Source organism: Cynoglossus semilaevis, chromosome 20 (genome assembly GCF_000523025.1).
Source record: "Cynoglossus semilaevis isolate Cse_v1.0 chromosome 20, Cse_v1.0, whole genome shotgun sequence".
Lineage (NCBI taxonomy): Eukaryota > Metazoa > Chordata > Actinopteri > Pleuronectiformes > Cynoglossidae > Cynoglossus > Cynoglossus semilaevis.
The window spans coordinates 11,289,222-11,311,732 of NC_024326.1; the positions used below are offsets into that span (position 1 = coordinate 11,289,222).

At 44.7% G+C, this 22,511-nt stretch overlaps 1 protein-coding gene across 1 annotated transcript in view; it reads left to right on the forward strand.

Moving 5' to 3' along the window:
- The window catches only part of chd7 (chromodomain helicase DNA binding protein 7), a 50,219-nt gene that overhangs the window by 17,304 nt on the left and 10,404 nt on the right, over positions 1-22,511 (forward strand). The window contains exons 4-27 of the mRNA XM_008334681.3: positions 1,099-1,556; positions 6,129-6,273; positions 6,571-6,702; positions 7,426-7,491; positions 8,715-8,770; positions 9,115-9,229; positions 9,619-9,702; positions 9,804-9,941; positions 10,643-10,764; positions 11,061-11,304; positions 11,849-12,025; positions 12,239-12,382; positions 12,477-12,575; positions 12,685-12,880; positions 12,970-13,186; positions 13,497-13,692; positions 13,794-13,961; positions 14,052-14,231; positions 14,324-14,434; positions 15,426-15,640; positions 16,940-17,139; positions 17,295-17,454; positions 19,013-19,102; positions 21,090-21,193. Coding sequence (XP_008332903.1) covers positions 1,099-1,556; positions 6,129-6,273; positions 6,571-6,702; positions 7,426-7,491; positions 8,715-8,770; positions 9,115-9,229; positions 9,619-9,702; positions 9,804-9,941; positions 10,643-10,764; positions 11,061-11,304; positions 11,849-12,025; positions 12,239-12,382; positions 12,477-12,575; positions 12,685-12,880; positions 12,970-13,186; positions 13,497-13,692; positions 13,794-13,961; positions 14,052-14,231; positions 14,324-14,434; positions 15,426-15,640; positions 16,940-17,139; positions 17,295-17,454; positions 19,013-19,102; positions 21,090-21,193 — 3,817 coding nt within the window. The remainder of the gene's footprint in view (positions 1-1,098; positions 1,557-6,128; positions 6,274-6,570; positions 6,703-7,425; positions 7,492-8,714; positions 8,771-9,114; positions 9,230-9,618; positions 9,703-9,803; positions 9,942-10,642; positions 10,765-11,060; positions 11,305-11,848; positions 12,026-12,238; positions 12,383-12,476; positions 12,576-12,684; positions 12,881-12,969; positions 13,187-13,496; positions 13,693-13,793; positions 13,962-14,051; positions 14,232-14,323; positions 14,435-15,425; positions 15,641-16,939; positions 17,140-17,294; positions 17,455-19,012; positions 19,103-21,089; positions 21,194-22,511) is intronic.

The window sequence follows — 22,511 nt, forward strand, 5'->3', positions numbered from 1 at the left end:
CCCCTTTTCAGTCTCTCTCCCTCTCTCTCGTAGACTACACACACACTCTCACAGCTTGTGTTACTAAATGGCTTCAGCTTACACGTGTCAGGTGTTTCTGTGCAGAGGTTTGTCTGGTGTGACCTTGCAGCAGGTTGGTGTGTATGAACATTAGCATTCGCCTGATGGAAGTGAACTTCCCATTACAATTCTCCAACTCCTTCTGCCTTCGATTATACAACCAGGTTGTAAGTGTTGGTGTGCGTGTGTTGCCCTGTACTCCAACACACCTCACTGACACCGTTTTTTGCACTGAAGTGCACATATTCCCCCTCTCAAAGGCACAGCCTTTTTTTTTTCTCCCCCTTTCATATCATACACACACACACACACTCTCGCACTCCCTCGCTGTGCCTTTTTGAAGTATGGAGATAATTTATTTGTGTCATGAAGCCTGATTTCCCATCTGCTACTGGGACCCTGAGCAGCTGGATAGAGAGGAAGCAGGAGGGAGAGATGGAGGGATAGAAGAGAAGGAACGGGAGGAGAGGCAGCTGGAGAGGCTCCCAACAGCTGGTAACCAGTTTCCTGTCAGAGAGCTTACTTGGGAGCAATGAGAAGGTATAGAACGAAAGAGAGATTTTAGTAAACAGGAGAGGAAGTGGAGGGGAAAAAGGAGGTGTCAGCCAGTTTGTTTACTGAGGTTAGCACCGGCGAAGGTGGAGCCGGCAGCAGGGAGCGATCCATAGCAACACGGGGTCTTGAGGAGAATGCGTGGCTGGTGGAATTGATATTTGGCCGTTGCTCTCCAAACTGCACAGAGACAAGTCAAAGAAAATACATGATTTTATGTCTGACGTAGTAAAAAAAAAAAGATCTGAGGTCAAATGTTATCGTTCGTGATCTGGTGTAGTGAAGGTGGCTGGTTTTAGCCCAGATATAATTTAGTAAATTGATAAGGGTGTCAGGAGTGAATACAGTTGATGGAGGTTGATCTGCCAATATTCTTTGCTGTGAGGAAAAAAAAATCCTCTTTAGTTTATGAATGTGTTCATTTGTGGTTTTATGTATTTGCTTTCTAATTCAATTGTGGGAATTTCTCTTTACCCTCTTCACCAGCATTCCCCGACAGACCCATCAGGCGATGCCTTGATGATGGTTCCTGAAAGGCCGACTGTATCCGCTGGTGTTCCCAGCCAGCCTATCAGCACAGAGCAGTCCGGCCAGCCCGAGACCAAGCCAAAAAAGAAGAAGAAGAAGAAAGCTAAGGTGGTGGATGGAGAGGAAGGGGGGAAGATGGCTGCTGGAGAAGTGGAGGAAGACTTCAAGTCAGAACTCCCCAATCCAGGAAGTGAGGCTTGTGAACAGGTTACTGGCACAGGAATTGTAGAGGGAAGCTCACCATCAGAAGGAGAGAAGAAGAAGCGGAAAAAGAAACCAAAGGAGAAGGCACAGGGCCAAGAGCCCAAAGAGCCTAAAACTGCGAAGACACCCAAAACACCCAAGACCCCCAAAGAGCCCAAGGAGAAGAAAGCCAAGAGCTCAGTGACCAAGACCAAGACTCCCAAGAAGAACAGGTAGGAGCACCTCAGTGTGTGTGTCTGTGTGTGTGTGCAACAATGTCTCCAGGAGGTTTAGGAGTCACAGGGACGGTAGTGATGAAACTTCAGTACAAACACATCATCAAAGCATTGAAAACAAAAAATTAGAAATGACCTTAAATTATGTGAGTTGTGAGTATTAGTGTTTTGAAGTGTTACAGGTGTCACACCTGTTGTTTCCCAGGTCTGACTGTAAAACTAAACCCAACATAACATGTGACTCCATAGTCAAATCAAACGAAGGTGTGTGTGTGTGTGTGTGTGTGTGGTGGTCCTACAACTTTAAAAGTCACAGTGTGATTTCTGCTCTAAGTTTTTTCTATTATTCCAAGAGGGAAGTCCAGAGCAGAGAGTCAGTGTGAGGACTGGGGGAGGTGTGTGTGTGTGTGTGTGTGTGTCTGCGCAGCCCCACATTCACAGGTCAGTGGAAGAGTCGGGGGTGGGGAACGTGTGTGTGTGAGGCAGTCAGCGGCCGTCCTTTTGTGTTTATGTGCATGCATGTGTCAGAGGAGTCATTAGTAATCTCTCTCTCTCTCTCTCTCTCTCTGTGTGGCAGAAAATGGCGTCTAATGATAATGAAGGCCATGTTGCTGACCACTCCACAGCCACAAGTGTGTGTGTGTGTGTGTGCGAATGTGTGTGTGTAGAGGAAATGTGGGGGGAGGAGGCTGATTCCTAGTGGGTGTGTGTTGGTAAACTAACCCTTATCTGGTGTCAGGCTTTCCTCCATCTTGAGTGGCGGCCTGTAGCTCCAAGGTTAATTTAGCATAATAATGGCTGCTGGCCATTCAGTGCTACTCTAAAATGGTGGACTCCTGCAATCATCCAACTATCTTCTCCCTTTTCTTGTCCACTCCTTTTCCTTTAATCGCGTCCCCTTCTGATGGAGGGAAGTGAACCCTTTCATCTTTTTACATCCATTCCCATTTCCTTAACCGCATGCCTTGTCCTTTGATTTCTCTTAGTCTGTCAGAGTGGAAGGTCTCTGCTTTTTTATTTTTTTTATTTTGTGACATTGGCTTTAGAAACTTGTTTTTTATCTGTAGGCTTTCTGTAAAGTACTATATTTAAGAAGTCCTCAGTTAGGTAAACCGTGTAGCTCCAGCTCCAGCTGCTGCTGCCTGGTCGACTTCAGCTTCCGACGTTATCATAGATCCCTTAATGTTTTCATTTGTTTATCCAAAAATCATGCAAATGCTTTTATTTCTTCTCTGGTGATTACAGATGTGTACAATATTAGTAACCTAATATTTAGTGTGTAACAGCGTTGTGTGTTTACTATGCTGACAGTTTTCAGAAACAAAACTCATTGCCCCTTGTGTCATGATATATGACGTATCACCAGATTCCTGCCAATTCACACCCCAGTTAGATACGTTTTATCTTGAGTTTTACCCTGATCTGCTCTGAGCATTAAACAGTTTGCAGTTACTAACGTAGTACAATGTAGTAAAATGTACCTGAATGTGGTAATTGAGGTTCCTCAGGTTGTCTAAATTCAAAATACCTGATAAATAGAGACGCTGGGTGTTTTCAGAGTCACTGAGGTGGGATTGCATTTCACAGAGAATCAGGTGGTCTCCTTCTGTGCTTAGCTCACTCCTCTCCTTTGACCTTGCTTCTATCTTCTTTTTTTCATGGGTCTCACTTGAAAACGCACACACACACACACACACACACACACACACACACACACGCTCTCCCTCTCACTCTCTCCCTGTCTATCTCTCTCAGTGGAAGTCTGTCTATAAATAACTCGGCTCTCAGCTGCCTCACCCGCCCAGTCAGTGTGGGTAGATGGCTGATTTTGTTTGCTGTACACATAAAAATGTCAAGACGTGCACATGCCCGATGCTTTGCTGTGTTCATGTGTGCAAATAGAGCACTCTGTGGTCACACACACACACACACAAACAAACAAACAAACCTAAGTGTTGCCATCGGACCACTGTTGTGTGTCTCTGTGTGTGTGTGTGTGTGTGAGAGGGATGCTGCAGCTACAGTTGGTCTTCCTCAAATCAAAGACCACCTTTCTCTGTGTCTGACTTTTTTTTTTCTCTCTAAAATTCACATTTCCAAGACTTTCACTGACAACTGACCATGTGACATGGTGTGGGAACCAATTAAAAATATATATTTTACAAATAAACTGGTCAATTGTTAGAATCATTTTTAGTTCCGTCCAACAAGGTAATCAATGCAGCCTTGTCCTCTTTCACTTATGGCATTTTATGATTCGACTAAATATCTCTAAGTGTCTAAATGTCCAGAAACAGTTGTTCAGGGATGACCACTGCATTGTCTGATGATAAATATACTGTCGACCCTTACTTTTTACTTACCTTTTTAACTGAAACTCCCCGACAAGATGAAATATTCGTCTGGATACATCAGCTCCTCGGTGCTTCTGTAAAGGTCACCGGGGACGGTTGTCCCTGCTGACATTCAGTGGACACACCATGACATATCATTAGTCCGTTTTTGAACTTGGTACAGACACAAACAAACACTCACTCACATTCACATCTGTCGTCAGATCAAGTGTCTAATAAAGTTCATCATCGGTCGGATTGTTTAACTGTGGAAACGATAGAAGCTCAACTCTGGCGACAGCAACAACAACAGTCTCTCACCGTAGCCGTTAAATATATGTAGTATTTGGATTAAATGCTCTCTAGTCCACCTGGTGGCAATTAGTAATCCCTGCTGCCTTCTAGTTAACAGTTAAAACTATTGATATTGTTGCTGCTCTGTCAGACTTGATATGATGTGTGTCGTAGTATTTCCTGACTGTGATATTTGGAGGTTTTTAATCGTGTTTTTCTCTCACTCTAAGCACATTTGTGGAGCCAACAAGGACAAATAAAGGAGGGCTTGTTGATGAAGAGTTAAGTTTAGACGACAGAGGAAAGAGAGGATGGAGTGAGCACAAAGAGTCAGAGTGATGGAGAAGTGAGGCCAGGAAGAAGAGAAGGCAGCCAAGTGGAGAAGTGTGCATGTGTGTGTGCTCGTGCGGCCAGATGGCTTTAGCTAGTGGCGACCAGCCAGAGGAACAGGTGCAGGTCACATGACCAGCCGTTACCACGGAGATCGTGATTGCTTTTGGCGTGAGGATGAAAGGAGAAGGGCCCAAGGGACACAGAGGGGGCGAGAGTGGAGGGGGGGGGAGAGAGAGAGAGAGGGAGAGAGGGAGTGAGGCACAGAGCAGGAGAGCGGGTGAGTGACATAGGCACAGAGGAGAGGGAGATGTGCAGACTCACTGGAACATCACAGGATAGGCAACACACACACACACACACACAGACAGAGGACTCTGTGTTTTACTGTGGATCAGTAGATTTATTTATGGTTAATTAAAAAAAAAACCAAATGTATTGAGCTGCCACAAACAATGGATACGGTTGGTCTACGACGTCAAATTGAGAATGTCGTAATTAAATGTTTGGAGACATTTTTCACATTCTTTTCTAGTACACACTGCACCTGACTTTTTGGTGAAGTGTCTCAAGAATACGAGGTCAGAGTACCTACTGTACCTACTGGATGAATCCATTTGATGAATTCCTCATCTAATAAGTTATTAAATTGTGTGTTGTTGTAATTTGTCATTAATTTGGCTGTTCTTCCCTAAACTAAGTTCATCTTCCATTTCTTTATACTCTTCAGGACAGACATGATTTGTTTTTTCTTCTCCAGATGTTACAAAATGCCACCAAAGCACCAGAAACTTGTTGTGAAGTAAAATGGTTGCATCAAACCGTGTAGTTGATCAATCCTACTGTGATGCATTTTACTTTAGTCTCTTGTTTTGGAAGAGGAAATACTGCAAAGACAAACCTTTTTTTTCTTCTTCTTCTTCTTGCACCACCACCAACTGTGAGCAGTGTTCTGAGTGCATGCTAAAAAAATAGTCAACAGTTCAGAGTCTGTGGTTTTTCTTTCTCTGTTTCCAAATATTTAGAGGAGTTCACTACAAAAGTGGACAATCTAGTTCAGCCACTGGTGTTTTTCCCCTGCGACTGATGATTGGGTGAAAAGTAGGTACACCTTATGTTGGGTGACTCCAGCCTTTATGTGCACCCACCACCACGCCAGAGAATGGGAGGAGGCCTGGGGCCTCTTAACCCTTCCCCCCTCCTTTCTCTGGGGCCTCTCTCTCGCTCCCTCCGCCTGTGTCTCTCTCTATCTCTCTCTCTCTCTCTCTCTCTCTCCTGCTGCCCTTACCCCCCTCCCCCACATCTGCTCCACCTCCCTGTATCTTTCTATCTCACTACCTTGCTCCCTCCGCCTCTTCTGAAGTCTTTCATCATATTAACCCCCTGTGTACCAGAGCCTGAGGCATACTAATGATTTCTAAATGGGTAAATCAAACATGGCGACCACCCTGGGACAGACAGGCACACACACACACACACACTCTCTCTCTCTTTATCTCTCTCTCTCTCACACACACACACAGAGGCTTCTCTGTGTAAAAGTGTGATAGGAGGCAAGATTTTTTTTTTTTCCCACAATGATTTTTCTGAATTATTTCTCCTCTTATTGCAGTGGTAAGAAGGTGGAATCAGAGGTCGATGTTGGCGCTGCTAAGAAGGATTCCAAAAGGAAAAGAGAGTTGTCAATCAGTGATGACACGGAGGTGAAGACTCCACCCGCATCCCCTCATGAAGAAGATGAGGATGACGGTGTACAGGTAACAGATTTTGTACCAAGCACCACCTACAGGTTTCTGGGGGTCACTGTAAATCCAAGGCACTATACACTTTGGAAAACACAGTCATCCTCACTGCACCGCAGCCCCATTAGCCTAGCAGATTTCTCGGTGTCACTGCCAGAGAAGGAACATGGCAGTGGGCCAACAATGTCGACTGTTAGTTTTGTAAATGAGTCTTGTTGAAAGGCCAAACACACGGGGCCCCACTGCCAGGTTGACGTGAGGCATCTGCAGGAACGTTGACACCTTTGTCTCTCTGCTTCCTGTTGCCTGCAGAAACGCCGCTCCAGTCGCCAGGTGAAGAGGAAGCGATACACCGAGGATCTGGAGTTTAAGATTTCAGATGAGGATGTCAGTGGAGATGACTCATCTGCTCCTAAGTCTCCATCTTCATCATCCCAACAACAGGTACACCTTGTATTTCCTTAAATCATTCATGTGTCACTGGATTAAATTAAAAGTTGTCATCAAGGATCTTATAATGTGAATGGAAATTAAAAAGGCTCCTGATGTACAGGGTACAATTTATTATTATTTTTTGTAAAATAAAATTCAATCGTTCAATTGTTTTGCCTGGAGCGTCATGGCTTAAAGCCCCTCTTTTTCTGGAGTTTTTTTTTTTTTTCTCAACAAAAGACTGAAAGGTCAGGAGCCAAAGTGACTTAATAAAAGCCCTGGAGAACTGCAGTCTTTAATCCAATGATGTTGGTCTGATTGGACCATACTTTATAATTGCTTGTCATCAGACTAAGATAATCAGCTGAGATCAGATTTAATTAGAAGCTAAAACAAAATGACAGGAAAAAAAAAACAGACTTAGAAATAACTTTTTTTTCCACATAAGTTATTCTGTCAAAGAACCAAATGATTAAGAACCAAGAAACAAAACTCAGCACCTGGCACCATGCAGTGTGTGAGTGGCAAGTCATTGAGCTGCGATCAAAACCAAACATCTGCTCGGTGGAATATTTGAAATAGATGTGCAACACGGCACAAGGTCAAAGCAACACTCTCAGAATAAACCTTTTGAAGGTCCACGAGATCAAAAAGTGAGAGTGAAATGTGTAATGGCTGTTTTTATGTGCTGGCCTTTTTCTTTTTTTCATTTATCTTTATACTGTGTGATTTCAGGACGTGGCTGAAGCTGAGGGACCCATCGTGGAGAAGATCATGGGTCTGCGCACCAGCATCAAACAGGTGAGACCAGCAGAGGGAGAGAGACCCACTAACATGATACACACAGACAACCTAACCCCAGTCAGGGTTTACGTCATCACAGTTACCGCTCCACAGCTGGTCTGAGCAGGTTTTACACACACACACACACACACACACACACACACACCCAGTCTCAGACAGTATTCACTTAGAAAGAAAAGACAAGAGTTCTTGTATTTCACTGCTCGGAGCTCTGTGTGTGTGTGTGTGCGTGCGTGCGCACGCTTTGTTTTAAATGTCTTGTCTAAAGAAAGCTCATTCCTGAGCCAACACATACGTGCACATGCAGTAGCAGGCCAACTTTCCTTTGCTAGCCAGCTGCCAGCAGGTTACACACACACACACACACGCTCGTGCACGCACACCAACATGTACACACATTCTCACAGCTCCATTCAGAGTTGACCCTGGGCTTGGCACGCAACCAAAACCACAACACTATAGCAGACACCAAGCTAGCATTTCCTCAGGCAGGGGGTGTGGGTGTGTGTGTGTGATTGATGATTCATGGTATTACAGTAGTAGTGGCTTGTGTGTGTATGTGCGTGTGGGCGTGCGCGCGTGTGTGTGTGTATGAGAAAGGAAGGAGACGGCTGTGCGAGAGAGGGCTAATTATTTGGCATTTCCTCTTTCATGTGTAACATTATATAGAAAAGGCCTAACAGGCAGACTCAGCTGAGCTGCTGGCTGTTTCATGTCAGTTTGTCATGTCCTGTGTGACAACTGATGGTGTTACCAGTTTGACTGAAGATAAGATTAAGTCCATTCCAATATAAAACACATAAATACAACTAAATTCTGTTCACTTTTTCTGTATAAGACCCGTCGTCCACATTAATTCCAAGAACTCGACTCAAAAGTTGTCTTAGTTCCAGTCACCAACATTATCCAGTGAGTTGTTTCTTTGATTTGGACAGATAAAAGGCGACGTCCTCTGATCCACAGGACTTATTGTTGTATAAACTCGCCCTCTGCTGTTTGCTACAAAAGGTACAAACATCAGCTGTGGTGGTCACAGAGTTAAAGGATGTTTAAAGACGGAAGCTCGTGCTTTGTTTCATCTTGGCTGGTTGAAAAGAAGATTAAAAGCAGCAGAGGGTCGTCTCTGGTGGTGCGACATAACTGTATGGCATGAAGAAAATGACCGACATTTTCTTTCAGATTATGATTTCAGATGTTAATAACCTTTTTTTGCATTTCAGGTGGAAGAGGGAGAGGAAGTTGAAGTGGAAGAATTCTATGTGAAGTTCAAGGGCTTGTGAGTGACATGCCTTTTTTTCATTCATATAAAAATGCTCAAGGAAGATTTTTTTTCTTTCTCCTTTTTCCTGTCAGCCCCAGTGTTTGGTTATATTAGTTTTTCCCAGCGGAGTTACACGTTTGTTTCTGCCCATCATCTGTCAATGTCACCTCATTTTCCTGTAAAATACCTTTCTGTCCAGTGACTAGTTGTAGCTGAGAGACATGTGATATTGTCTTATTTAGATTCAAAGCCCCCTTAGAGCGTCACAGTTGCACGTCCCAGCCTACAGTTTCCATTCAAAAATGAGTAACTCTGGTGCCTTTGACTCTGATACTGACTCTGGGTCTCCTGCGTCTCAGCTCCTACCTCCACTGTCGCTGGGCCGACCTGCAGGAGCTGGAGAAGGACAAAAGAGTTCACCAGAAGATCAAGAGGTATAAGGCCAAGCAACAACTCAACAGCTTCATCACTGAGGTAAGATTTGGTTTAAGGCCAAATGAATAAAGCTGCAGGTCTTGATTTAAAAAAAAAAAAAAAGTTTGTATGTGAAATTAATTAGCTCTACCTGCTGGTATGTCTGTGTTCTAGAATTATATAGAGAAAATGGATTTATCTGGATGAACATTAATCCTGATTAACTGTCATTTATCCTGTGATTAGTCATTACTAAATTAACAATATCTGTTCATTGCTGTCCAGAGTAATTAGCTGTAATGAGAGTTCAACTGCTTGAAGTTGCGTGGATGTTAAAGCTCAGCGTAACCAATAAAAATTCATTCCCAGAGAAATGAAAGCAAACCTGAGCCTCAGAAGGACTTTCCAGTCCTGACAGTGAATTTATTTTATTTTTCCTTTCTGTGCAGATGGATGACGAGCCTTTTAACCCAGACTATGTCGAGGTGGATCGTGTCCTGGACATTTCAGAGAGCACAGATGAAAATGGAGAGGTACTTTGAAGCCTTCCTGTCATCTCCCATGGCTTTGACTCACTTCCCCTCTCACAGTCCTGGTCTCATACGTGTGTGTGTGTGTGTGTGTTTATGTGCAGTTGGTGACCTTATATTTGGTGAAATGGTGCAGTCTGCCCTACGAAGAGTCCACGTGGGAGCTGAAGGCTGACATTGACCAGTCAAAGATAGAGGAATACGAACACATCGCAGCCCGCACGCCCAACACTAAGAGAGTGGTGAGTCCTCCTCGTCGTCGCCGTCTGTGCCGGAGCATGTGTGCATGAGCTTAAGGAGTTGATGGATGCTCTTTGGGTGCGATCTGTGTCTCAGCCTACCCCCAGTAGGTGTGTGTGCACATGTGTGTTTGTGTGCGTTGGCCTTCCGCCTGCTCCTTCCTTCTGCAGATTTACAGCTCCCTTAATGCTCTCCACAGGGCCACGTTCTTGTGGTGTTACACATTCACACACGCCCTGCCCCTGTGGCTGCTCCAAACCACTAACAGTGTGTTTAATGCTGAACAGAAGCAGCTGACAGGCTGTGGTATTTCTCTCCATCACTCCTTTCTTTTCTTGTCCATCTCCATAACTACTGCCTACTGTGTCTCTTTAAAGTACGGTGTCAGAAATGCTCCAGGGCAGCGCACGGAGGCAGTCGTATTTTTAGCCGTGTTAGCAGTGTGTTTGTGGGAATAGGTTTGTTCGTCTGAAAAGACAAAAATTGGCATTTTCTTGTAGCTTTTAGGAAATTCTAGAGAATTTGAATTCTGTTACTGTATAACAAATAAACGGGTGAATAATATGGTGAACTAAAAAGAACTCAGTTAAGAGTTTTTTTCAGAACTATTGCCTATATGTTCTTCACAAGTTACACGCTTTCCAAAATCATCAATATTTCATTAATAAATCCCCAATTTATTAAAATAAATTTCTGCCTCTAGGATCGGCCCCCTACTGCCGACTGGAAGAAGCTGGAGGGCTCCAGAGATTACAGGAATGGAAACACACTCAGGGAATACCAGCTGGAAGGCCTCAACTGGCTTACCTTCAACTGGTACAACTCGTAAGTCAACCTTCTTTTTATATTTGATTCATGTAAGTCACTGATTGGTGTTGACATGACACCTTATTCACATTACAGAGCATCTAGTGTTAAAAGTTAAAACTCCTAACTTGTCTGTTTCTACATGACGGCTGGATGTCCATGTTTATGACCTTTTATAACAGATCTCTAGATTAGTAAACGTTTTCATCTCAAAGCCAGTACTTTGGAAGGAAAGTTTATTAAGATGATGTGACTATATGGACATAAAACTGAAGCTCAGCCTCTCACGCTCCTCTGTCGTCTGTCCTGCTCAGACGTAACTGTATTTTGGCCGATGAGATGGGTCTGGGAAAGACCATCCAGTCCATCACTTTCCTTTATGAGATGTACATGACGGGTATTGAGGGGCCGTTCCTGGTCATCGCCCCACTTTCTACCATCCCCAACTGGGAACGAGAGTTCAGAACCTGGACTGAACTCAATGCTGTGGTCTACCACGGGAGCCAGGCCAGCCGCAAGACCATCCAGGCCTACGAGATGCACTATAGAGACGCACAGGTAATGAGATGATGGCCTGTCTCTCTGGTTGTGGGGCGTGATTGTAGATTGTGTGGATGATGGCAGTTTTAAACCCTGGGTCAGTCTGAGACAACAGAGGATTCACGGTGTCAGCTCCTCACGGTCCTTCAGCAGTAAGCCATCTACTGTAAGCTCTCAGTGAACGGCACCGCTAACATCTTCAAGATGACCTTTGCCACAGTGAGCCTGCAAAGAAAATAAGCTGTGGGCTTGCTTCTAATCCAGGCTAAAGCCAAACTCAAGGTCGTTTTGCAAGGACACCGTGGTCGCTGGGCTGCACTGAAATAAATTTATTTAATTGATCATCGGTGAAGAGAGAAATGATCTCAGAGGTTTTATACCTAAACTGGACGTCCCTGACCCCGTCTGTCCAGCACATCACCAATTCTTGTTATCGACCCTCCTTAAACCATTTAACCTCTAATAACAGAAATCAAGACGGATTAAAGTCCTGGGAAAAGACACGGGACATTTTGTCATTTTGTTTTCCTCTAATTTCCATTCCCTCTTCCTCCGTCTCCAGGGTAAAATTATAAAGGGAGCGTATCGTTTTCATGCGGTGATAACAACCTTTGAAATGATACTGGCTGACTGTCCGGAGCTTCGCAGTATCCCTTGGCGCTGTGTCGTGATAGACGAAGCCCACCGCCTCAAGAATCGAAACTGTAAACTCCTGGAAGGACTCAAAATGATGGACATGGTGAGTGGGGTTGGAGGGGGTGATAAAATTGTCATTTTAGTTAAAAATGTTTTCCCAAATTGCTTGTTGAAATTTAATCAGATTTGTATAAAGTTACCCGGTCCCTGTGTCATTCTAAAAGATTTATCCGCTTTTGGAGTTCGGCGGACATCCTGTATCCAATTTTAGACATTCTAAATATGTGACTCCTTTCCTTTCCTTCTCCACCTTCAGGAGCACAAAGTTCTGTTGACAGGAACTCCCCTCCAGAACACCGTGGAGGAGCTCTTCAGCTTGCTCAACTTTCTGGAGCCGGAGAGATTCCCATCTGAACAGACTTTCATGACTGAATTTGGTGACCTTAAGACTGAAGAACAGGTCAGGCCTCTGATTCCTTTGTCCGTCCTTTATCCTTAGAGAAGGATGGTATTAACAGCAGAGTATTAACGTTCCCATGTGTGTTTGTTTTAAGGTTCAAAAACTGCAGGGCATTCTGAAGCCCATGATGTTGAGAAGACTGAAGGAAGATGTCGAGAAGAACCTGGCACCGAAGGAGGAGACTATTATCGAGGTCGAGTGATTTTTTTTTTTTTTTTAAGGCCTGTGTTTTCAGCTGTTCCTTAGTCTTTAACAATTTTACATATTAAAGAACACAGAAATGACTAATAAATGACTTTCAGGTGGAGCTGACAAACATCCAGAAGAAGTACTATCGGGCCATTCTGGAGAAGAATTTTACCTTCCTGTCCAAAGGAGGTGTTGGTGGAAGTGGTGGTGGTGGAGGTGGTGGAGGAGGAGGAGGGGCCAATGTCCCCAACCTCCTGAACACCATGATGGAGCTGAGGAAATGCTGCAACCACCCCTACCTCATCAATGGTAAGTACCAGAACTAAAACTCACAGACCAACTCCACGGCAGGCAAATCATTTCAACTGTGAATTAAACTTTTTTTTTTTTTTTTTTAGGAGCGGAGGAGAAGATTATCGACGAGTTCAGGGACTCGCATGGAGGTCGTGCTGATATGCCAGACATGGCTCTGCAGGCCATGATACAGGCCGCTGGCAAGCTGGTGCTCATTGACAAGCTGCTGCCCAAACTAAAGGCAGGCGGCCACAGAGTCCTGGTGTTTAGTCAGATGGTTCGCTGTCTGGATATCCTGGAGGACTACCTCATCCAGAAACGGTAAGAGTGCAGATCCACTGAGTTCTCAGTAGGTGAAAGGCGAACTGATCTGCACTGATCAATATTCTAACATCTGAATCCCATCCCTCATAAAATCCATTTAATAGTGGAGATGTGTTAAGGTTCTCCAATGGTCCAAACAAATTAGAATTCTCCCCCTGTTGTTGTTGACTTTCGCTGTAGAAAAAAACAGGCTGTGATGAACCAAAATTTCATTTATTACAACTTATTTTGGTCAAATGTTACATCTTCAAGGTTATTTTCCCAATTTGACTGTAATCCTTATCGGTGTTTTGGAATCTTTGTTCAGATATCCCTATGAACGTATTGATGGCAGAGTTCGTGGCAATCTGCGACAAGCCGCCATCGACCGTTTCTCTCGACCGGACTCGGACCGTTTTGTCTTCTTGCTGTGTACAAGAGCCGGAGGATTGGGAATCAACTTGACTGCTGCAGACACCTGCATCATCTTTGACTCTGACTGGAATCCTCAGAATGACCTGCAGGTACGAACGACCTCCAGGGTTTCAGGGTTTTATTTTGTTGTTAACCTGAGGGTTAAATAAATGTTAACTTTTTATTTAATTTTCTAATGTGCCTCCTCCAGGCTCAGGCCAGGTGTCACCGTATTGGTCAGTCAAAGGCCGTCAAGATCTACCGTCTGATCACCAGAAACAGCTACGAGAGGGAGATGTTTGACAAGGCCAGCTTGAAACTGGGGCTTGACAAGGCCGTCCTGCAAAGCATGAGTGGACGGGAAAACGCCAACAACGGGGTATCTATTGATGAAATCTGATTCGTCCTTAGCATAGCTGTTAGCATGTATGTTGTCATAGTGTTATTCTGACGCACCGCTCTCTTGCAGGTCCAACAGTTGTCCAAAAAGGAGATTGAAGACCTGCTGAGAAAAGGAGCCTACGGTGCTCTGATGGACGAAGAAGATGAAGGCTCAAAATTCTGCGAGGAAGACATCGACCAGATCCTCCAGAGACGAACGCACACCATTACCATTGAATCTGAGGGCAAAGGCTCCACGTTTGCTAAGGTATAAACTCCCCCATTCTTCAAAGATGAAAGAACAGACTGTCAAAATGGTGATAACCTGGAGATGACTCAGACCTTGCTGTCTTTCTGCAGGCCAGCTTTGTTGCCGCAGGTAACAGGACAGACATCTCCCTGGAGGACCCAGACTTTTGGCAGAAGTGGGCTAAAAAGGCAGAGCTGGACCTGGATGCCATTAATGGACGGGTAATAAAAAAATGCCCTCAAAAACTTCATCCTCACTGTCAAAACAAGTCCTGGTAATGAAGGATTGTCAGGAAAATAGATGTAATGTAATAATGTTCGGGGGAAGGTCATTAAATGGCGGCCACTGGTGTTCTCGTTACTTTAGAAGCAACTAGAGAGAGTAGGAGAAAGATTAATATTGACAGTTGAGAATCTCCTCTCTTTCATAATTACCCATGTTTCCCTGCTCTCATGTGAATGTGTTTAAATGAGAGACTAAGCTGCTTAGCTCCACTTAACAGAGCGCAGATGCTTGGAGGGTGCAGAGATATCACTTAGAGAGCCCTTACACACACACACACACACACACACACACACACACACAAAAGCCTGGTAACAGTGTTTCACAGCATTAACAGGCATCTTCATTCTCCCTTTCCTTTCCTCTCTATTTGCTCACTTATTTTCTTTATGAGCTTCTGTCCCTGCTGATTTCTTTGTCTGTTTGTTGCCGTTCGTCTTACAAAGTATCCTCCACTGACACACACACACACTCCGACTCCAGCTCTGTGAGCGTGAGTACGGACTAGTCCTCTGGGAATATCCAGTGTGATGTTAAAATAGAAATAACAGAGATGCTCTGTGATAATTGTAGACCGAACTATTGCCCTGTTTGCACATAATGACATGACTGGGGGAGACGATCTAATTAATTGAACAAAAGTGTAATTCATTAGCCGACATAATTAATGTCAGGTAATGTCTGAGCTGGCCAGCAATTCTCTGCGCATTAGGAAAAACCCAATTAATCTGCCTTGTTGTGATCAGAGTATACAAGGGATTAATCCACGGCTGCATCTCAGGAACCAAACTGAAGCTGCTTTGTGTTTCTGTTGTCAGACGTTAGCCGTTAAAGCACATTTCTTTAGTGAAGGCGGCAAAAGAAAAGCACAGCAGCCTCTGGGTCATTAAAGCAAAGTGACAGAGCACCGTTCATTTCACTCTTGTCTAGAACACACTGGTGATTGATACCCCAAGAGTCAGGAAGCAGACCAGGCACTACAGCAGCATCAAGGAGGACGAGATGATGGAGTTCTCCGAGCTGGAGAGCGATGACGAGGACGAGCCCAGCAAACCATCCTCCAAACCCCGGAGACCCCAAGATAAAGCCCAGGGCTACCCCCGGTCTGAGTGCTTCAGAGTGGAGAAGAACCTGCTCATCTACGGGTTTGTCACTTATTTACTGTTCAATCCATTAAATATTTGCACTTTTCTGAAAGGTCTTGTGATCAGATGGTTGCTAGTTTAACTCCCCACTTTGGCAGAGTTGTGGGGTGGCAAGCAAGCACCATTAATCCCCCCCCCGACCCCTCAGGGCAGTAACGTACGGCCCACTGTTCCTGGTTTAGCCGATGGTGATGCTGAGGAAAACATTCTATTGTGTGTACGTGTGTGTCTGTGTTGCTTCCAGTAAATGTAAACCCGTATGCGCTGCTATAGATTGACAGAGAGCGGGGGAAGGGCGACTTAGTGATTTGGTTCCATGCTGCCACACAGCTCGGGAGGGGGAGGGGGCTTTACGGGTGGGTTTGAACCCAGGAAGGGGAATTCAGTGTGAAAAAAATATGACATTTCACCACATGTGCTAATTCTGTGTTGTCACCGGGGAGGAAGAAAGATGGCTCGACTGTTGATATATTTTTAATAAATGTTTTTTTTTTCCTGTCTGTCTTTTTATGCAGCTCTTACTGGGTTAATGCTTTTCATTTGCACCGACTCCTAAAATTTAAAAACAACACTCCTGAACTAGGACGTGTATACAGCGTGTAGTTGTAACATATACTTAGCCCTGAGTCTGGTGAGTCTGGTGAGCTTGTCCATTTATGTGGCTGAATTGGTGTGACTGTGTGTGTGACTGTGTGTGTGTGTGTGAGAGAGAGAACAGTGGTGCTAGTGAGATGTCAGCGTTGTTATTGTTATAGTCTCGTCTGTTGGCCTGAGGCTGTATGACACAAAAACACACTGACTGGGCCTGTCCTCTCAGCTCACTGCTCTGTTGTCTTTTCCCATCAGCCATTTCTTTCCGCCCCTCACATTGAGTTGCCATTTTCCCCGATCTGAAATGGTCCAGGCTAATACATGGTTCAGTGAAGATTAGGGAAGCACCAGCAGGAAGAATTTTTTTTTTTTTTTTTTTTCCTTTGGCTTCAGCAAAGTCCGCTACTCCAGCCTGCTGGTTGACTTGATGTGATTGGAGGGGGCTGGTGGGGGGGTGGGGTCTTCAGCAGTCAGACTCACATGTACTTTTAGAGTAGAGTAGAGAGTTTTACTGTATTTAGAAATGTGTAGGCTGCGGAAAAGTACTTTTACCAACCTGTGTGCTTACGTAAAGGTTCAGGCTTTTATGGCACATATCCAGCCCAGTAATAATAAACCTGTTTTATCCAGATCAGTTCTGACACATGGAACAACAATGAAAGGATACCTGCTCACTAATGCCCCCTGCTTCTATGTCTCTTGTACCAGTTGGGGCAGGTGGGGTGACATCCTGGCCCACGGTCGCTTCAAGCGCCCCCTGAAGGAAGCGGATGTAGAAACCATCTGTAGAGCTCTGCTGGCCTACTGTCTGCTGCACTACCGTGGTGATGAGAACATCAAGAGTTTCATCTGGGACCTCATCACACCGAGTGCAGATGGGACCACCAAGACCCTGACCAACCACTCTGGTAATTTATACTGTGTTGTTATGGATGTGCCCTGTGGCTATACTGTTCATAAAGAGTATTGGATATACAAAAAAAAAAACAGGTCTTTAGTTTCTTTGGTACCGTTGGGCCCAGATGTACGGGTTGTTACGATGCTAATTCCCGTCCTTTCTCAGGCCTGTCCACTCCAGTCCCTCGGGGAAGGAAAGGCAAGAAGGGGAAGACGCCAGCCCAGCCTTTACAGAGTCCGCGAGCTGATTGGCTGGTCACCTGTAATCCTGACCATTTACTGCAAGAAGATAGCTACAAGAGACATCTGAAACATCACTGTAACAAGTAAGACATCCTGGAGCTGATGTGACTGTGACTGTGACTCTGCTCCTGTGTTGTATTTGCCTTAAGAACCACATTATGTTAGATCAAGAAACTTCATCTTAATCCTCCAGATTAGCTTTTTATCTCTCTAATTTTTGAGAACAGAGTATTATTTTTAGGTCCTACCTCTGCGCCACCATAGCTGCAGATGTTCGCAGGCTAAAAACAAAGATGGTTCGATTTCTCACACCTGGTTGAACTCACACGACATGATAAACGCTGTTGCCTCTTATTTTGACTGACGAAGTGTTGGAAACAGCCAGGAACGTTCTTTACTTCTTCTTCTTCTTCTTCGTGGTGAGCAGACGTGCGTCGTCTTCTTGAGGCTAAAGTTTGTCTGTGTCTCCGTCGTGGCTCTGTGCCAGGACAGGTGCTAGGCAGGCAGACCTGTTGGAAGTGGGTAAAAAGCGAACGTGCACAACGCGACCGCGACCACGTGCGCGCACACACACAGACTTGGGGGTGATTATGTGGTGCCATCTGCTAGGCTGAAGCACAGCATTGTGTGGCTAATCAGGCCTGGCACATTGATGGATGAGCACATACAGGCAGCCAACAAACACACACACACGTATACTGCAACTTGTCACAGGCAGCCAACAAACACACACACACACACACACACACACACACACAGAGCGCCACTGGACGGACGAGCTACTGACACGGCGCACGCACACACGCACACGACAGACCCTCAGACTTGTTTTCCTCCATCCCTCCTGGCTTCCCTTTTTTTTTGTCAAATTTACCTGCTTCTTGTTTTATATTTTCTTTTTTGCCCTCTAATGATCCATCCACCATTTCCCAACTTCTCTTTTTGTGTTTCCCGCTCCAAACATCATTACTGGCATTGATTTTTGGAGACAAATTTGACGTCAAATATTTAGTGTGAATCGGGCTTCACCTCGAGCAGGTCAGAGGATCAGGCCTGGCTGTGTCTCTGACTGACTGTAATTGTCCTGCTTCTAAGAGGATGATTATTAATTTATCAGTGGAAAAGGCTGTGGTAATAGTTGTTACTGGCTGCATATTGTTCAGGCACATCAGTGACTGAAAGAACCCTGGAATTATTCTGAATAACCCCAGACCCTTTACTTTGGCTAATGACAGTTTTGGCATCCTCATTTGTGTACTATCATCTCACACACTTGGTCACTAACACACTGAACACACAATTTTTTTTTAATATTAATTCATCTGGTATCAAATGTGGTGTATGATCCTTGAATATTGTTGCAGCTCATTCATCAGACAGTTGTCATTTTATTGGTCCATTCCATGTAAGAAACTGTAGGAAAAAGTTTAAAATCAGAACAGCTGAAATCAGACTGTTTAAAATAAAAAATCCAAATCTTTGATTTAGTAGTTAAATAGTATCAACAGTAGTTGAAAGTTGGTCATTTATTTAGATCTGTTTTTATAACTCTAACCTTTTTCCATGCCTAAAAAAAAACCAATCTATTGATGAATTTGATTAAAGATCCGTTCCTGATGGTTTTGTGTCACTGTTCCTCAGGGTGCTGCTGAGAGTGAGGATGCTGTATTATCTGAGACAGGAAGTCGTAGGAAACCAGGCTGAGCGCATCCTGGAGGGAGCTGATTCCAGGTGAGTGCATTTTCATCGCCTCTCTTTATCTCCTGTTATATTTAAGGATTTCTTTCTACCACGACAGCATGTATTAAAGCGAGGACTCGGAGAATTGATGGTGAAAAAGAATCTAATGAATTATTACTTTAGTCTATTCCTGTCTGTTCTAGTGACCTCTTTGGCTGATTCCTTCTTGTTGTGACAGATGGATCAAGCAGTTCCTTTATTGGCAAAATATTGGTCTTTTTTTTTTCTTTCTTTTTTTTCACGTTTTGAACCATTTTACCACTGACGGAGTTGATTTAAAACCTGTGCTGATTATCCTCAGTTGAGATGTGTGAGGTGTGGATGTGAAGGTCAGATATGGCTCTCACCTTGACTGTTTTCCTTGATCTCCATCTTAACTCTCAGCAGCTGCTGCCCCCCCCCCGCCCCCCTCTCTCTCTCTCTCTTTCTCTCCTCCTTCCCCCCGTTTGTGTCACACTGAACTTTTCCTGGCATGTGTCCACGTCTCCCTCTCTCTCTGCAGTGTACTTAGGTCTGTGATCACGTCCCATCCCCCCGCATCACCCTTTCACCCAGATGTGAATGCATTTATAATTTGGAGCACATGCACTCCATGCTGATCTCTCCCACTCCCTCTCCTCCTGTCTCTCCCTCCCCCAACTAGATGGCTACTGTGACACACCCGTGTGTGTGTGTGTGTGTGTGAGTGAATCTGCGTGTGCGCAGCAGAAGTGAGCATACGGGTTGCTATCGTGCCAACATATGCCAGGGGGATTTAGTATGCCAGTGTTGGCGAGCGCACATGTGTACGTGTTGCCAGGGCCGTGCATGCTGCTGTGTGCAGAGATAGGAGACTATTTCTGAGTTTCCTTTCTCCTCCTGACACACTCAGACTCTGGTCCATTGTGTACTGTAACATTTGTCTCTACAAACAGCAGGAAGCAGGATTCTCAACTGCACCCTTTAGTAAAACCATTCAGCATTAACCTGCACAGTCGGCCTGTAAAACCTCCAATCTACTGTGGTTTAAATCAACAAAATGCAATGCTTAATTTTGCATTTCTAATGGTGATGATGATTTGGAGTATGAGAAAATATCTATTCACTGATATGTTGTGAATCATGATACTGTATCATTTTTTTCAATTTTATTTTGCTTTTATTTCTTCTCTAGCGATTACTAATGTAGATCCTTCTGCCTCAATTTTAGTAACTTTAGTAAACCTGATGTTCAGCATGTAACAACATCAATATATGTATCGCTGTGACAATATTATCACAGTATATCATGGCACGACTTGTTGATACACTCCTCTAATGATGATGGTCGGTGAATTAATAGGAGAACCACCACAGATTTGGAAACACAACAACTGCATTTCTAGTTTTTACACCTTTGTCAGTGGCCGTTTTAACGTTAGCTGTGACTCAACGTTCCCTGTGGGTGTTGTGGGTATCATAATGTCACAATGGAAATTGTGCACAGTCAGAGTCTAGACTGATGAAGTAGAGCTGCAGAAATGATCACACTGGAGTGTAGGATTTCTATCACTGCGTCCTGAAACTGGCCCAAAGTCATCGGACCCGGCAGTGAATGCTGACGCTTTTAGTTTGACTGTTAAACACACCCAGATTCAACAGGTTTTTCTATGAAATCAAAGGAAACCATTCATTAATAGAAATCCTGTTTAATTTCAGTTTGTTTTTTACATCTAAGCTTGGACAAGAATGTAGAAATCAATTAGTCAACGCATTCAGGTGTCTTTCTTTCTTTTAATAATCTTATTTTCAATATTTAAGCTTGACTCAGGATGAGAAAATCTGTTTTTTATTCCTAGAGTTGTTTTGTTGACTTCAACGATATTTCTTCTAACTCTGAAGATTTGGACCATTACTATATGAGCTATATCCCGTGTCATTGATGGAAACCCAATGTTCATCCAGACACAGAGATGGCAGCCTGATTGTCACTAATGTGAGCTGCCTGTTTCTTTTGCAGTGAGCTGGATATCTGGATCCCACAGCCCTTTCAGGCTGAAGTCCCAGCTGACTGGTGGGACAGCGAGGCTGACAAGTCACTGCTCATCGGAGTCTTCAAACACGGTGGGGCGTCACATTCTGTACACAGAGTCCCAGACCTTTCAGCTCAGCAGCCATTTTACACACACACACACACACACACACACACACACAGAGAACATGTCAGTGCCCTCAGCCACTGCTGAGACTCTCCCGTGGCTTCCAAACCCGTGAGCATCAAACACACACGCACACGCGTGCACTGAAGCTGGTCGAATGTGCACACGCACATCCCACCTACTTCTGTTGCCACCAGTTGATTGGTGTTGCCATGGTGATAATGGTACGCAGCTGGCGGGGTCAGCGTGCTAGCAGGACTTTGATTGATTGTTGGTTTCTCTGCTCCGTGTGTGTGTGTGTGTTTGTGTGTGTGTGTTCACGTGCACTGTACCACAATAACAGGTAGAAATGTATTAAACAAAGCAGATCTTTAAGTAAAAAAAAAGTGCACTTTCCCCCCCGTTCAGAGGCTGATGGGAATCATCCTGTGAACCGTGCGGTGGCTGTGGGCGCAGAGCGAGGCTGACGTCAGGGACCCACGCCAACTGTGGTCTACGAGGACCGATCATTTATACTGATCTGGCATAATTGTCTTCAGTTTTTTCTAGCTGTGCTTCTCTCTATGATTCTATTATTGAATGACACACACACACACACACACACAGAGTGTACAGTGTGTTTTGTACACATGCAGCCAAATCCCAGCATCCCTCTCTCCGACACGTGAACAGGAGAGCGCCGGCCCACGGAGGCTTCCATGATTAACGTTTGGCTGCAGTTATCAATCCATCACGTCGACTTGGAGTTTCTCCACAGGAAGTGCACTTCACTGCCGTCCGCACAACTTCAACGTGCGGCTCCGTGGTTTGATTCTGAAGTTGAAGTGGTTTAAGATAAATGAGTTAAAAGATAATTGTTTTGTTTTGACATTTACATGTAATTGGGGTTAACGTGCAGGGCCCGCGTCACCATCAGTCAACACAGCCACCGCTAGATGTCTGTGTGTGTGTGGGGGGGGGGATAAGGACAGAGGGGGAGGGTTGAAGAAAAGGTGTTGTGATTCTGTTTGGGTCTCCCTCCCCTCCTCCTCCCCCTCCTCCTCCTCCTCCTCCTCTGTCTGGTAACGTCAACAGTAGATGTTGGGTGGCACTCCTCTTTTCTCTCCTGTGTATCTCAGTGGGACCTGCACATTCTAATCAGTTCTGCCTGAATGATCCTAACGGACACACACACACCCTCGCAATGTGTGTGCGCTACGTTTCACACCCGATCACACTCACTCACTTTCACAGACATCATGACACACACTTTTCATCTTCAGCCCATCCCCCCCCCCCCCCCC